At 40.5% G+C, this 14,244-nt stretch overlaps 1 protein-coding gene across 1 annotated transcript in view; it reads right to left on the bottom strand.

Moving 5' to 3' along the window:
• FDX1 (ferredoxin 1) overlaps positions 1–12,741 on the bottom strand; it is a 30,016-nt gene extending 17,275 nt beyond the window's left edge. Inside the window, exons 1-2 of the mRNA XM_046684481.1 lie at positions 12,321–12,741; positions 7,551–7,675 (exon numbers count right to left, since the gene is read on the bottom strand). Of these exons, the coding sequence (XP_046540437.1) occupies positions 7,551–7,675; positions 12,321–12,526 (331 nt within the window). The 5' untranslated portion in view covers positions 12,527–12,741. The remainder of the gene's footprint in view (positions 1–7,550; positions 7,676–12,320) is intronic.
• Positions 12,742–14,244: the final 1,503 nt, after the last annotated feature.

Genomic DNA, 14,244 nt, shown 5'->3' with positions numbered 1-14,244 from the left:
GCAGATGGGGCCAGATAACGCAGAGCCTTCTAGACTACGGTAAAGAATGTGGATTTTATCCTAAGGAAATGGGAAGTGATTCATGGTTTTTAATCAGGGGACATGCTGATGTGCCTTATGACAAATCACCCCAAGTGCAGCGCTCAAGAAAAGCAGCAGATCGGCACAGTGACTGGCCAGCCCTGGATACTGACTGCAGGGATGGAGAGAACAGGATGCACTGGACACATTTTAAATGGAGGCACAACTGACGGGAGCTGCTGCTGGACTAGAGTTGGGGGGCGAAGTCAGCCTCGTTTGAATATGGGGTTCATCTGTGAGTATGACTTACGACAACAGCAACATTTAGGAATTAATGAAATAGCTACCCTATAATGTCATTATAATAACCTCTTCTTTATAAAGACAACATTTCAGACTTCTTGATAGCATTTCTTTCAACTTTCTTCTAGAAAGTGCCTTAGGCTTAACTCTATCTTTTGTGGACCTAGTTTATCTTATCTCAAGTTTATATTTACATGCCAAAATTTCTGGACATGTTAAGATCCTTGATCTTCAAAGGTTCTCTTTTAAGTCTGCATAAATGAACGAAGAATTCTTATCAAACTAATAAAGATTGTGTTGGCGTTAAATTTTCTATATGTCTGGGGTATCAGGGAAAAAAGATTATTTTAGTGGTTATCTCTGTGTGATGAGATCATGGAGGTCTTTTTTAATGAATTTTTATTTTGCTATAACAAACAGTGAACTTGTATTAATAACTATATTAATGATAGCTAATGTTCATTTTAAGCACTTGCCTGGGTTAACTCATTTGATCTTTACAGCAGCCTTGCAAGGTAGGTACTAACATTATTCCCATTTTACCCTTGAAAAGATAAGGTATGCAGAGGTTAGTACCCAACTCAAGGTCACAGAGCGGGTAACGTGGTAGAGCTGGGAAACAAACTTGGGTAGGAAGACTCCATTCTTAACCATTCCAGCCCATGGCTTCAAAACCCATGGCTTAAGAACAAAGTGTTTTTAATTGTGACTGGAAATATGAATTCCATTTCACATCATGACCCAGGACACATATACTTTGTAAAATAGCTAAACAAATATTTCATGAAATCATACCCTTACAAAAGACTGTGTGTTTTTATATATTCTGTTCCTTTTGATTTCTTTAAAATCCTAGCTAGGAGCTACTAACCGATTTCAGACCCACTAATGGTTGAAACTTGCAGTTTGAAAAAACAATGCACTACAATAGACAGCCACAAACAATAAGGGAAAAGATATTCTTAAATTTTTAAAAAGTTACTTTCAAGTATTAAGATCACATACTTATTATGCTTTAATTTAAACAAAATTAATGGAAAGCAACTCATGAAAATTACTGCAAATAAAGTTTTTTTTGAGAAAAAATGTAGCTTCACATAAAATAGAGGTTGAAAGTTATTTAAATAATGTTTAAAATTAATTTCCATTTTTCTGTCAAATAGCACATTTAAAGAGCTTTTGTTAACCAATAAAAGCAAACAATATCTCATCAGAAAAATAGACAAATAGTGTGAGCAAACAATTTATAAAACAAACTTTACTAGGTAATTCTATCCCTAAGAATTTATTGTAAGAAAATTATAAAATATATACATAGAAAAGTATTGCTGAGGATGTTAACCTTAAGGTTATTTATAATAGCTGAAAATCGGAAGCCACCTAAATGTCCATAGAAGGAGATGGGTTAAATAAATCATGGTATATCCACATACCAGCAAAACGTGCAGCTGTTTAAAATGCTATTTACAAAAGAATATTTAATGTCAGATATTCTCCCATGGTACAGTCAACAGGAAAAAACAATGTGTTTAAAACAGTAATCTTTTTTTATGCCAAAGACGTTGGTCCTGAAATTCTCAAATAACTCAAAACTCAAGTCAAGACTAATTTTCTCACAGAAATAAACACAAAGAGGGGCAGGGCTGGCGTGCGGATCATTGCAGCATTTCCAGCACTTTCAGCTGCACAAACATCAGCCGGTGGAGACCGAGGCACACGACCAACAGAGCTGCACCTGCAACCCTGTCACCAGTCTTGGTTTCCAACACCCTTGCCCAAGAGATTGTTGCGAACTTCAAAATATTTCTGCTTTTTACAATCACATTTTCTAGGCACCTTCATCTATACAGTATCTACCCCTGAATTAACAACACGGAAGGTCAGGGTGACTGTTTAGCCTTCTTCACAGTATTGTCAGGTTTCACTTTCATTCCAAAGGTACTGGTTTGGGGGTGCATCTCAGCACTACACCATGACTTCATGAAAGTATTTAACACTGTTATGGGATATTAAGATTTAAATTTTTTCAGTAGCATAACAGTCACAAGTTCCAATGCACACAAACAGCAGGCCAGTCCACTTGCTCCTGTCAAAGATCAGGAAATATTTCGCTTTATCAGCTCAAGTGGCTCCACTATGTGGCATTAGCACAAACATAGTTTACAAGTCACCATGAGGGTCAGCTTTAAAATTAAGCAAATCTCTTCACATTTTAAAAATGTGGATTCACGAAATTTCAAAAGTTATATAATATGAAACTTTAATATTTCTATATAACCTTTATTTTATGTAATTCATGTTTACATAAAATGTAACCGCAATACATATGTTTTAAAAGGCAAAGAAATGTTATTAGTGGTGATGGAGAGTAGAATGGACGATTTTTACTTTACATGCTTTTTAAATTTTCCAATATTATCTACAATGACTATGTAGTGATTTTTCAATCACATAAAGCCTTGTTATTTTCTGGCTTTTTAACAAAAGCCATCCTAATAAGTGTGAAATGGTACCTTATTGTGTATACAGATCATTTTTATATAATAAAATAGACTAATGCAAATACTTACAACACTTTCTAGTGTGAGATACTGTTTTGAAGACATATATTAATTCATTTAATCCTTATAAAAGCCCTATGAGGTGAGTACTATTATTATCCTCATTTAATAGATAACCAAAATGAGGCACAGGGAAGGTCAGTAACTTACTCAAGTCACAGGGTATTAAAGTAGCAAGTCACTAGAGAAAAAGTCAAAATACAGAGAAAAGTGGAATGAAGATGAAAACCTCACAATCAGATCAAGAGACAACCAACATCAAACATCTCCTTCTAGTATTTTTTTAGTGCACTCTGAAAAATCAAAAGCAACTAAATACACTGTGAGTTCACTTATAAGCATCTACCTATACTATTACAAAGTCATTGTGAACATTATTTGTAATGGATGCATACTATAATTTAGAAATGCCATCACGGACTTAATTCCTACTGTGAGACCTTTAGTTGTCTCCTCTAATTCTTTTTTAAACATATTTTTAAAATAGATAACCCATTCACACTGTTCAAAATTCAAAAAGTATAAACAGTTTTCTAATGAAAGTCTTCCTCCTGCCTCCCCCCACAAACAGGTAACCACTAATATTAGTTTTTAAGACTCCTTTCAAGAGATTTTTTTTTTCCTTTTTAACACAGCCATATAATATCCCATTGGATGACTACGTATGAGTCCTCTAACGATGGGCATTTGATGGTTTCAAATCTTCTGCTGCTACAAATATCTCTGCAGTAAACAGCATAGTATTTACATCTTTTCCTAAAAATGAGATGGAATTTGTGGAGAAATTTATAAAAACAGATTTACTGGATCACAGCCTCCACATCAGCCTTCTCAGAACATAAAAGATCAGCTTTCTCAAGGGCAGGAAAAACATTTGCTTTTTACCTACCCTCACACAGAGTAGCAACAACCTCCACACATTTAGATGTAAACATGCCACAGAACACCGGCACAGTTTCCTTCAGTTCTCTGAACTTTTATAATAGCTGACTTAATGTCTTTGTCTAGTAAGTTCAACACCTGGGCCTCCTCAGGGACAGTTTCTATTGACTGCTTTTGTTTTCCTAAGTATAGGCCACACTTTCCTGTTTCTTTGAATGTCTTTAATTTTTTATTGCAAAGTGGACATTTTAAATAATATAATGTAGCAACTGTGCAAATCAGGATCACCACCATCTCCTTTGGGTGGTGGTGGTTGTTGGCATTTGTTTCTCTAGTGACTTTCCCGGACTAATTCTCTAAAGTCTATATTCCCTGTAGCTTGTTGCCACTGAAGTCTCTACTTGGTTAGCTTAGTGGTCAGCCAGATGACTGGCAGAGGTTTCTCTCATTGCCTTGAACCAACAAGTCTTCCACCGTTTGCTGAGGAGCTCAGGCTGTGATTAGGCACATCTTCAACATTCACGCAGTCTACACATCTGTCTTGGCCTTCACTTGCATGGGACCTCAGCATCAGGCAGAGAAGAGAGACTGGGGCCTTCCTGGGTCTTTCCTGGGCATGAGCACAGTCCTGCACAAGTGCACAGGCTTCTAGATCCCCAGAACTTTTCAAAGCCCACTATGGGGATCTCATTCTTCAAATCTTCCTTTTACATTTTTGGCCAGGCTCTTGTTTGCCCCCCGTGGCATCCCAGCCTCTGGTAGCTACAATGTTAAACAACTGCAGGTAATTACTTTAGACCAAAGTCCCAGGAATAGAGCTTTCCCAACAGAGCAATCTCTGAGGCAGGTCAAATACCAATTCCCCGGGATGGAGCTTTTCTGGGAAGCTGTGAGACAGGTGACAGCGTTCTGAAGATGGGACTGAGGAACTCAAACCCAGCCTGCCCCTCCAAGTGGCAGCATGTCTGCTCATTTTCACAGCTACTGTCAATCTGAAGCTGCTAGTTTTTAAGGCTACTGCAGAATTGGGGGAGAATACGAGAGGAGGCCAAGTTAAAATGCCACAAATCCTTTTGTTCTTACCAAGGTAGGCGCTGTGCCAGGCACTTCATTTCCAACATCCCATTTAATCTTTAACAAGCCTATGAGGTTAGAACTAATATAATCCTATTTTACAGAGGGGGAAACTGAGGCATACAGATGTTAAAGTAGCTTGCTCCAGGTCTCATGGCTAGTAAGTGACAATGTTGGTTTATGAACCATAATCTGTGATTCCAGTCTATGCTCAATTACTGTGCGAGGTACTACGTTTCATTTGTGAGAGAATAATTCAGAGAAAGTATGTTTAGTTAAAAGTATAGCTGAATATGAACTCATGAGGGAGATCAATTACACATAAATTTTATAGAATATGTTATATATAAATTATCAATGAGTTTTTTCCCTAAATTAGTCGTTCTCAACCATGGTATGGATCTGAATCATGTGGAGCTTTTACAAAACATACCTGCACAAATACCATCTCCCTGTTCTATCTAAGATGCACACAGGTGTCTGTAAAAGTTCTACACAGATTCTCAAACTCAATCCCAGCCAAGAATCACTGCACTAGACTAAAAAGCTCCTGAAAATTAGAACTACATCAACTATTTCATCACCTAATTTATATAACAGGTGTTCACGCAGGAAAGATGCTTCTTGGAGAAAATAACATAGAGAAAAAACTAGAGACATAGGAGGTAGAGAGACTAAGTGCAAATATTAGCCCTCTTACTTGCTACATTTATGACCCAGGGAAAATTAGCTTCTCTGGTTTCTTCATCTATAAAATGGAGGTTAAAAAATATCTCTCTCTCTTAGGGTTGTTACAATAATAGATAACATATGCTGGAATGCAGTATACACTCAAATGGTAGTTAATATTAACCCTCAAACTGAACTCGGATTTAGAAATTCAGCAAATACTATTAGTGTCAACTCTGGACAAAGTCTACTCTGTGAAGTTATCTGAGTGATTACAGTCTTCTAAGAGCTCACAAAGGAGAGAGGCATTCTCCCTAAGAAGGAAAACTGTGAGGAGCATTAACAGAGAGAAGTATATTTAATATATCCTGGGAAAATGGAGGAAGAGAAATAATTCTGATCTGGAAAGCGTTCTTAAAAGTGCAATGTGAACTGTGCCCTGAAAGAACCATAGTCAGAAATGCTGCCTGGACTTTACTGCCGACCACTGGTTCTCAAACTTTAACATGCATCAAAATCACACGGAGGGCTTGTTAACACACACATTGCTGAGCCCCATCCCAGACCTTCTGACTCAGTAGATCTGGAGTAGGGCCTGAGAACCTGCATTTTGCACCTGACACTGACGCTAACAGTTAAAGGAACCCTCTTTGAGAACCACCATTCCAGACAGAGAAGGTGCTTGGGCAAAACTGACAACTGACATATAGGGTGTCCCTGAGCTGTAAGATGACAGTTTCTGGGACATGGGCTTTGTATAAGTGGTTAAGGAAAATAGTCAGAAGTCTAGAAATGAAAATAAAACACTTAATTCTCTAATAAAACGTTGATAAATTACCCTTCCTAGGAAGGTGAGCTGACCTTCAAAACTATGTATAGTGATGGATGTTAACTAGACTTACTGTGGTGACCATTTCACAATATACACAAATAACAAATCATTACGTTGTACACCCTGAAACTAATATACTGTTATATCAATTATATCTCAATAAAATAAAATAGCAAGTAAAATAAAACTCACTTAAAACAAAAAAAAAAAACACTGCATAAGCTCAATCTAATCAAGAAGACACCAGTCAAACCCAAAGTGAGGGACAGTTACAAAATAACTTACCAGTACTTTTCCAAAGTATCAGAGTCATGAAAAACAAGAAAAGACTGAGGAAATGTCACAGATTGAAGGAGACTAAGGAGATACGGTAACTAAACACAACGCAAAGTGGGATCCTGGACTGAATCCCAAAACAGACAGACATGAGTGGGAAAACCAGTAAAATTCTATAAGTCTGTAGTTTTTTAGTTATTGAACCAATGTTAATTTCTGGGTTTTGATTATTGTACTAAAGTTATATAAATTGTTAACAGTGGGGGAAGCTGAGTGAATACTCTCTGTACTGTATTTGTAAATTTTCTGTAGTCTATATGGAAATAAAAAGTTAAAAAGACTAGGGTAAAACTATTTAACTACCCCTCTGTGATAATGACATTTATTATCTCTAACCTGGTATCTTTCACCCCTACTCACTACTCCAAGCTTTGTATCACACAGGTAATCAGCAAGGTGATGAGGCAACAGACTTTTGGGCACATAACTAATTAAATGTACAAAGAATAGAAACACAGTGTCATTCTTATTCTTTATAAATGTGAATCTAATACTAATACTTCCTGAATTGTAATATTTTACTTAGCATGCTATAGGTTAAAATTCTTCGAAAAAACAAAAAGTTGAAATCTACCCAAGAGTTTCACTTATAATTTTTTTTTTGAGGACAATTAGTGAATACTGAGCTAACATCTGCTGCCAATCCTCTTCTTTTTGCTGAGGAAGACCGGCCCTGAGCTAGCATCCTTGCCCATCTTCCTCTACTTTATATGTGGGACACCTACCACAGCATGGCTTGCCAAGCGGTGCCATGTCCACCCGGGATGTGAACCGGCGAACCCTGGGCCGCCAAAGCAGAACATGCACACTTAACCGCTGGGCCACTGGGCCAGCCCCTCACTTATAAAATTTAAGAAATGTTCCATACTCACCAAAACCATCAATATCTAGATTATTTTCAATCACAACATCTAGTAGAGAGTCGCCGACTTTTCCTTTGGCTGTTAATGTTTTACCATCGCGGTTGATGAAGTGGACTGTTACTTTATCTTCTGAGCTGGAAAACGAAGCAGCCCTTTGTTATTTTTAGTAATTGCATAAGATACTTTAAAATAAAATAATTGTTTTAAGACACTGAGGTCGAATAAATAGGGTTTTGTGTGTGTATTTGTGTGTGTGTGCACAAATATGCTCTTTTGTAGTATTTTCTTTTCTTTCCAAAGTTTATTTGGGAAGACACCAAAAATCAGAAGCATGTCTATCTACCCACCTACTAGGAGGGAAGCTCTACCACTGTAAAGAAAAGAGCAACTAGAGTCACGATCAAGGCCACCTTCAGTGTGCATCTCCCCAGTGGTCATCGTTACGGTCACGTGAAAACATTGAGCAATCATTATCACTCATCAAGTCTACTTTGCTCTCACATAGCTCTCTGAAAAACAACGTCCCTATGACTGTGCCCCTAGAAGATTAGACCACAGCTGTGGAGAGCTTTAAAAAAGCAAATCGTTCTGCTATCAATAAGGCAAGTGCTGTCCAAGTGGCTGATAGTACCTATCTACCCTGAAGCTTTCTGAGTATCTGATAGTTTTCTGAGTATTTGAACATTTCATTTTGGTCCACATTGTGTGCTCAAAAATCAAAGGGACTAGAAAAGGTTTTTATTTGTTTGAGTCTGTGGAAAGATAAATATAATACCTCCTCACATGTTTTACTATAGGATATTATATCATCTATCAGTTAGCTGACTTAAATTTCTTCCCCTTCTCACAAACATCACTAAAAAATTTGGGAAAAGAAATTATAGGAGCAACTAGATCTTTAGCCTCCGCCACTGGTCATCTCAATTTTTACCCCTCAATTGAAAAGACATACTTCAGGTTAAAACAGTCAGTTGTAATTTTCACTACTGCCAATAGATGGTAATAGTCTATCAAAGAAAACTTTGTTTAATGTAGGTAAAACCTAGAATTACATAATTTCAGAGCTATAAATATCTTGCAAATTATCAAGTCCAATTATCTCATTTCACAAACGAGGCAACTGAAGCCCCTACTGGATAATGACCTCCCTGATAATTCAATGCTGACTGAAGAGCAAATATTACTTAAACATTATCAAAAGTGTGTGTAAGAGAGAGAGAGGGAGAGAGATTATCCCTCCAAAGGGCCTGTGGTCTCCAACTTCTTCTCATAGCAAAAAATACTTTTAAAACAAATATTCCCAAACATTATTCATGATTCTCAACTAGATGCCATTTTTTCAAGGTAAATACAGCTGAGAATGAAGATATTCTGGGGGCAGGGACACCACTGTGGAGGTTGCTGAAAGAGCATAAACTAAGCAAGGATGTGGGAGACACTGGCCTAAGAGATATTCAGGAGTAGAATGAAAAGGTTTTGGTGACCACCTATATAAGGCAGACTGAGAGAGAGGGAAGAAATAATGTTAAAATTTCCAGCTTGGACAATTAGCGGGTACAGTTTAACCTGGGGTTAACAGAGAAGAAGGAGCTTTGGGGAAGATGGAAGTGAGTTCAAGTTTAGACCTGTTTAATTTAATAATAGCAAAAAACAGATGAGACTGTCTAGAAGCTAGATGGAAATAGGGGTCTGAGCCCAGCACAGCAGTCTAGAAATTTGGCATCAACAAAAGCTTGGTGGCTTGAGCTACAAGAAACACAACAGCAAGAAGTGCATCATTTATACACACTACTGAAAGCAGAGGTTTGGGGATTGCTGTTCTGGAGCACTCCAGAGCTAAGCTTACAGCAGGAATTTTAACTCTTTGACATCAGACTCTTCTGTAAAAATAGGGTCACAATCAACGGATGCAAAAAACGAACCTATCACAGAGTAGAGCTCAACAAGCACCAATGAATACCTTTTATTTAAAGCCCCAGTCCTTTCGCTGCTAAGAAGCCTAAATGGCTGCAACATATTAAAGCTATACAGCCCCAGAAAAAACTCTGAGTAAAAGCCATAATAGGTTTACCAAAGGACAGGAGAGGAAGTGGAAATGAGAGAGGAAAGGGAATTGTGCAGTTGAAAACATATGGAATGTAAGAATCAAAAGACGTAGATTCTAGCCTTGGTTCTGACATATACTCATTAGATGACCATGAAAGCCACTTACTTCCTTATGGGCAAGATAAGGACAACAATGACTTCACCAAGCTGCTGAGAGTATTAAAGCATTATACACGTGCTTTATCCAAGTAACTTTATCCATTCACCGTTAACAATTGGTCTTGGTGGGTTTTGTAGAATTTCTTCCCCAAATTCTAAGAACTAGCAAAACGCTTTCAGCTGTTCCAGAGAAGGATAAGATTTTACACACTAGGAAATAAATATGATCCTTCTAAATCCTATATCACCATCAATTAATCAGCCAGCACCACAAACAACTATTTTCTTCACTTGTTACCCTTTACTCACTGCCATTTATTCTGCTCAACCACAGCACACATTTTAATAAAGCTGTCAGGTGGTGCTGCAGTGAAGTTCTTAACAGACGTCTAATGCAGCAGGAATTACGGCTGCTGATGGCCACTCTTTCACTAGATAGGGTAGCCTGGGGCAGTTGGTCCAAGAAAACACCCCGTCTAGGGCTCCCTATTTCCATAGCCAGCCTCACTCTTCCAAATGACCCTACAGGCTAAAGAATTATCAGCTATCACGGTGCTCAAAAAACAAAACAAAATAAAAAACTACTTGAGTTCTAGTCCTAGTTTCGCCAGCTACTCAACAGGAAATTTTATTTCCATTTATCTACCCCACCTACCTCACAGATTTTCTTAAGAGTCAAGTGAAACAATATATGCAAAGACCCTTTGCAAATTAAATCACTACAAAATACAAAGTATTGTGTCAGGGCATTTTGGAGTAAAAAGAGTTTTTCGACTCTCAATTACTTATAGCTTATCTAAATGTTAAACTTTAAAGACAGAACTACAGCTTCTAGACTGCTCTGTCTAATCGAACTGTGTGCACTGACAGAGAGGTTCTATACCTGTGATGCCCAATACAGTATCTACTAGCCACGTGTGGCTATTGAGTACTTGAAATGTGGCCAGTGCACCTGGGAAAATGAATCTTTAATTTTATTTAACTTTATCTTAAACAGCCACATGTGGTTACTGGTAAATGTGCTGGACAGCACAAGTCTCAGATAATAAGAGTCAGAAAATCTAATCGTAGCTTCAAAGTCTGTGATAAGAAGCACATGGCCATCAACTGAAACTGTGCCAATGAGGGGGAAAGCAGGATTAGGCAGGAACAGAACAGATGTGCTTCCCTTTAAGACAACTTGATACATCCAAATTCAAACAATAAATTTGGGGGAGATAATTCCCATTTACAAAAGCATTCAAGTCCTCTTAAATACTAGTTACACAAATATGTTCAACATATGTTCTACTTTATACACAATTTTTCAAGAACACATCCATGCTAAAAAGCAGGGCATCCACACAGAGGGAGGTCCAAAGCAGGGAAGTGCAGGGGAAACAGGGACAAATAAATCCGGCCTGCCTTCTCCATGATCTCCCTCACAGTTCATGCAACAAAAATTTATTGAGCAACCACTACATAACAGGATTAAGGGGGAAAATATGAATAAGTCCTAGACCCTATTCGCAGGGACTTGATCAAGAAGAAACTAGAAAAAGCACATACAAATCGAACACTCTTTCCCTCCAGTTCTTGCTTCCTGCTACATGACAGCAGGGGGTCAGAGAGCTGTTCTTAGATTGGCATTTTATAAGGCTCCACTATGTTGCTAAAACTCCGAAATTACAAGTAAGCTTTATCACTATTAAACAAATATGCCCAAAAACATAAAACTTCAACATATTTGGGGGGAAATTTTTTCACATCTCTTTCAACATTTAATACAAAACACTCAACACTGTGGGCCTAAGAAAAAGCTGGTGCTGCTACCGGCTGACATCTCCTGAGCCCTCACCATTCGCGAGGCACAAGATTACCTGCATTATCTGTATTATCTCATTTATTCTTCAAACAACCCTAGGAGGCCTATACTATTGTTCTCCTCCATTTACAGATGCAGGAACTGAGGTTTACAGAGATTGAGGAAGTCAGACCAGTTAGTAAGCGCCAAAGCCCAGTTTAAAGCCTGCCGTGCCACTCCAACCAGAAGACAGCATATAAGGAAGCACAGGAGACAGAGGGGGTGTACTCTACATGGACATTCCCCTGATAGTGACTGGAAATAGAAAGGCCTAACAGAGCAGGAGAAAGGCCCAGAAAGAAATGGCTGGCTGGGATGTCCATGGGGAGCATCTAACGAAGGTCACTGCGAGTCCCAAGCAGAGAGCAAAGGTTGGATCCGAGCAAAACGCACGGACAACCAGCGGCAGCAATGGGCCCGGCTTTCCTGAAGGCACAGGCGGCGCCGGGAGAGGGAGATCGGGGTTCCCACGGTCCCCTTTCCCGCCAGGCGTCAGTGGTTTGCAAAGGAAACTTCGCAGCGCGACAAGGGAGACAGTGACGGCACCGAGAGACCAGACAGGGCCGCCAGGAGCACCCCGGAGCACGGAGCGAGAGGCTGGCCATCCGCAGCGGGCGCCTGGCACGCAGGAGCCAGCGAAGAGCCGGGGGAACGAGCCGTCGGGCCGAGGGAGCGCTGCCGCCCCGAGCGAGAGGCCCCCCAGGCGCACGAGCGCGCAGCCCCACGCTCACCCGCTCCGCGCCGACGTGCTCAGCGCCCGCAGCGCCGCCGCGCCAGCGCCGCCCAGGCCCAGTTCGGCGCGCCCGCCAGACCCCGGGCTCCCGGGGAGGCCGCCAGCGCCCGCGCGGGGTCCGGCGAGGAGCAGCCACCGACGGGCCGCGCCGCCGAGGGTCGCGGAGGCGGCGCACAGGAGCCGGGCACTCCTGGGGGCGGCCATAGCCGGCGTTCGAGTACAACCGGATGCGACGCAGGCCGCGCGGCAGCGGCCGCGAGAGGCTCCGCGAGTACGACCGGACAGCCGCGCAGGCGCCTGACGCCTGGGGGGGGCTGCGGCGAGGGGCGCGACGGCTGGGGTCCCGGCGAGTGCCTGCTCTGTGCCGAGGGTTCCGCGCGCCGGCCGGGTGACCTATAAATCCATTAGCGCCCGGCGTGCGGCCCCTCCCCCGGCCGTTCCCACGCCTACAGGACGGCTTTTCCTTAGGGGCGGGGCCAAGCGCTTTGCTGTTTTACCTGCTGATCGGGTTTTTGTCTGAACCCTGCTTTGTTAGCGTCTGGAGTTGCCACGCAGGATCAATAAATTTTAAAACCTGAACGTCTGACGGAAAGATACAGTAAAACAACCCCCAGTTTACTAAACCACTTCTTTCTGTTGTGCACTTCCCCTCCGTCGCCGTAAAAAAAAACCAATGTTATGTCATCTTGGAGTTGAAATTAGAGTAAAGGGGAATTTTGGGCGTTGTCAAACAAAGGGCAGGAGGAAATTTGAGAGTGCCAATAGGCGTGATACAGGAATAATGACGACTATAAAGTTATACATGATCAAAATGATGAATAAAGTTGGGGAAACTGGAGAAGACAGGTAATAGTCCTAGGCCTTGAATGGCGGATAAATGCTCGTTGAGCAGGTGAAATCCGTAAGCCTTAACAGGAAACTTTTTGATGAACTGACGTTTTTAAAAGGCTTTTACAAAAGCCAGAAAGATGAATTTAAAAATACCCTTTATCCTGGTTAACATTGTTGTGGTGAAAGAGACTGGGCTTTGAGATCAGAAATAGCAATGTTCAAGTCCAAGGTCCACCACTTTTGAGCTCTGAGACCTTGGATAGATTATTTTCTCAGAGAATCAGAGTTTCCATAACACTTTAACGTGGATAAGATGTTCCATCCTTCAGGGCCATCCTGAGGATTAGGCAAACGAACACGCACCACCGCGTCGTGCGTCACAAACATCCACCCATAACTCTTCCTGGGCCTTCCTCCCTAAGGCTGCACTTAAAGCGGCTAAAGCCAAAGTGCAGTGGATGTTGCAAATATGCTAAACACAATAAAAGATACTTTAAATAACCTTCAGAACAGGAAACTATAGACCTGAGTAAAGTCCCTTGAGATTATGTCTATTGGGTATTGAACCTGATGGCAGAGAGATGAGTCTTCAGCTCCTAAATTGCCTCAATTTTCTTTTAAAGACAAAGACTTTCAAGTTGGAAAGGGCACACAACGCTGGCAAGTAATCCGGAAGAGGAGGTTGCAAAAGAACAGTTAATTTTTCTTTATAAGATCAAGTCTCCAAAGTCAGATGAATTAATTGTAGAAAGAGAACTGGGAAAAAATCGCAGATGTTACTTCTCAGCCTTCCTGCAGCAAATCCAGCTTCAACTAGGTTACCGCACTTAAGAGTTTTCCGCTTTGTAGGGTAGTTGTTTACATAGTTGATCTTAGTAGCCTCCACACTACCAGGTCCAGGGCCTTGAGTATATCAAGGGTTCAATAAGTATTTGTGAATAAATTAATGTTGTCATGTAACTTTGGTTAGTAATTATCAGAATTCATGAATCATGCGCATGAAGATTAAAAATGAAAGAAATGTTCTCCAGATTTTCAAAGGCGGGTAAGGATTGATTCTAAAGGATTGCAGATACCAATATTCAGCAGAA

This window comes from Equus quagga, chromosome 14 (assembly GCF_021613505.1).
Source record: "Equus quagga isolate Etosha38 chromosome 14, UCLA_HA_Equagga_1.0, whole genome shotgun sequence".
NCBI lineage: Eukaryota > Metazoa > Chordata > Mammalia > Perissodactyla > Equidae > Equus > Equus quagga.
Note: the sequence above shows the minus strand (reverse complement) of the source record. Positions and strands in the feature narration are given on the sequence as shown.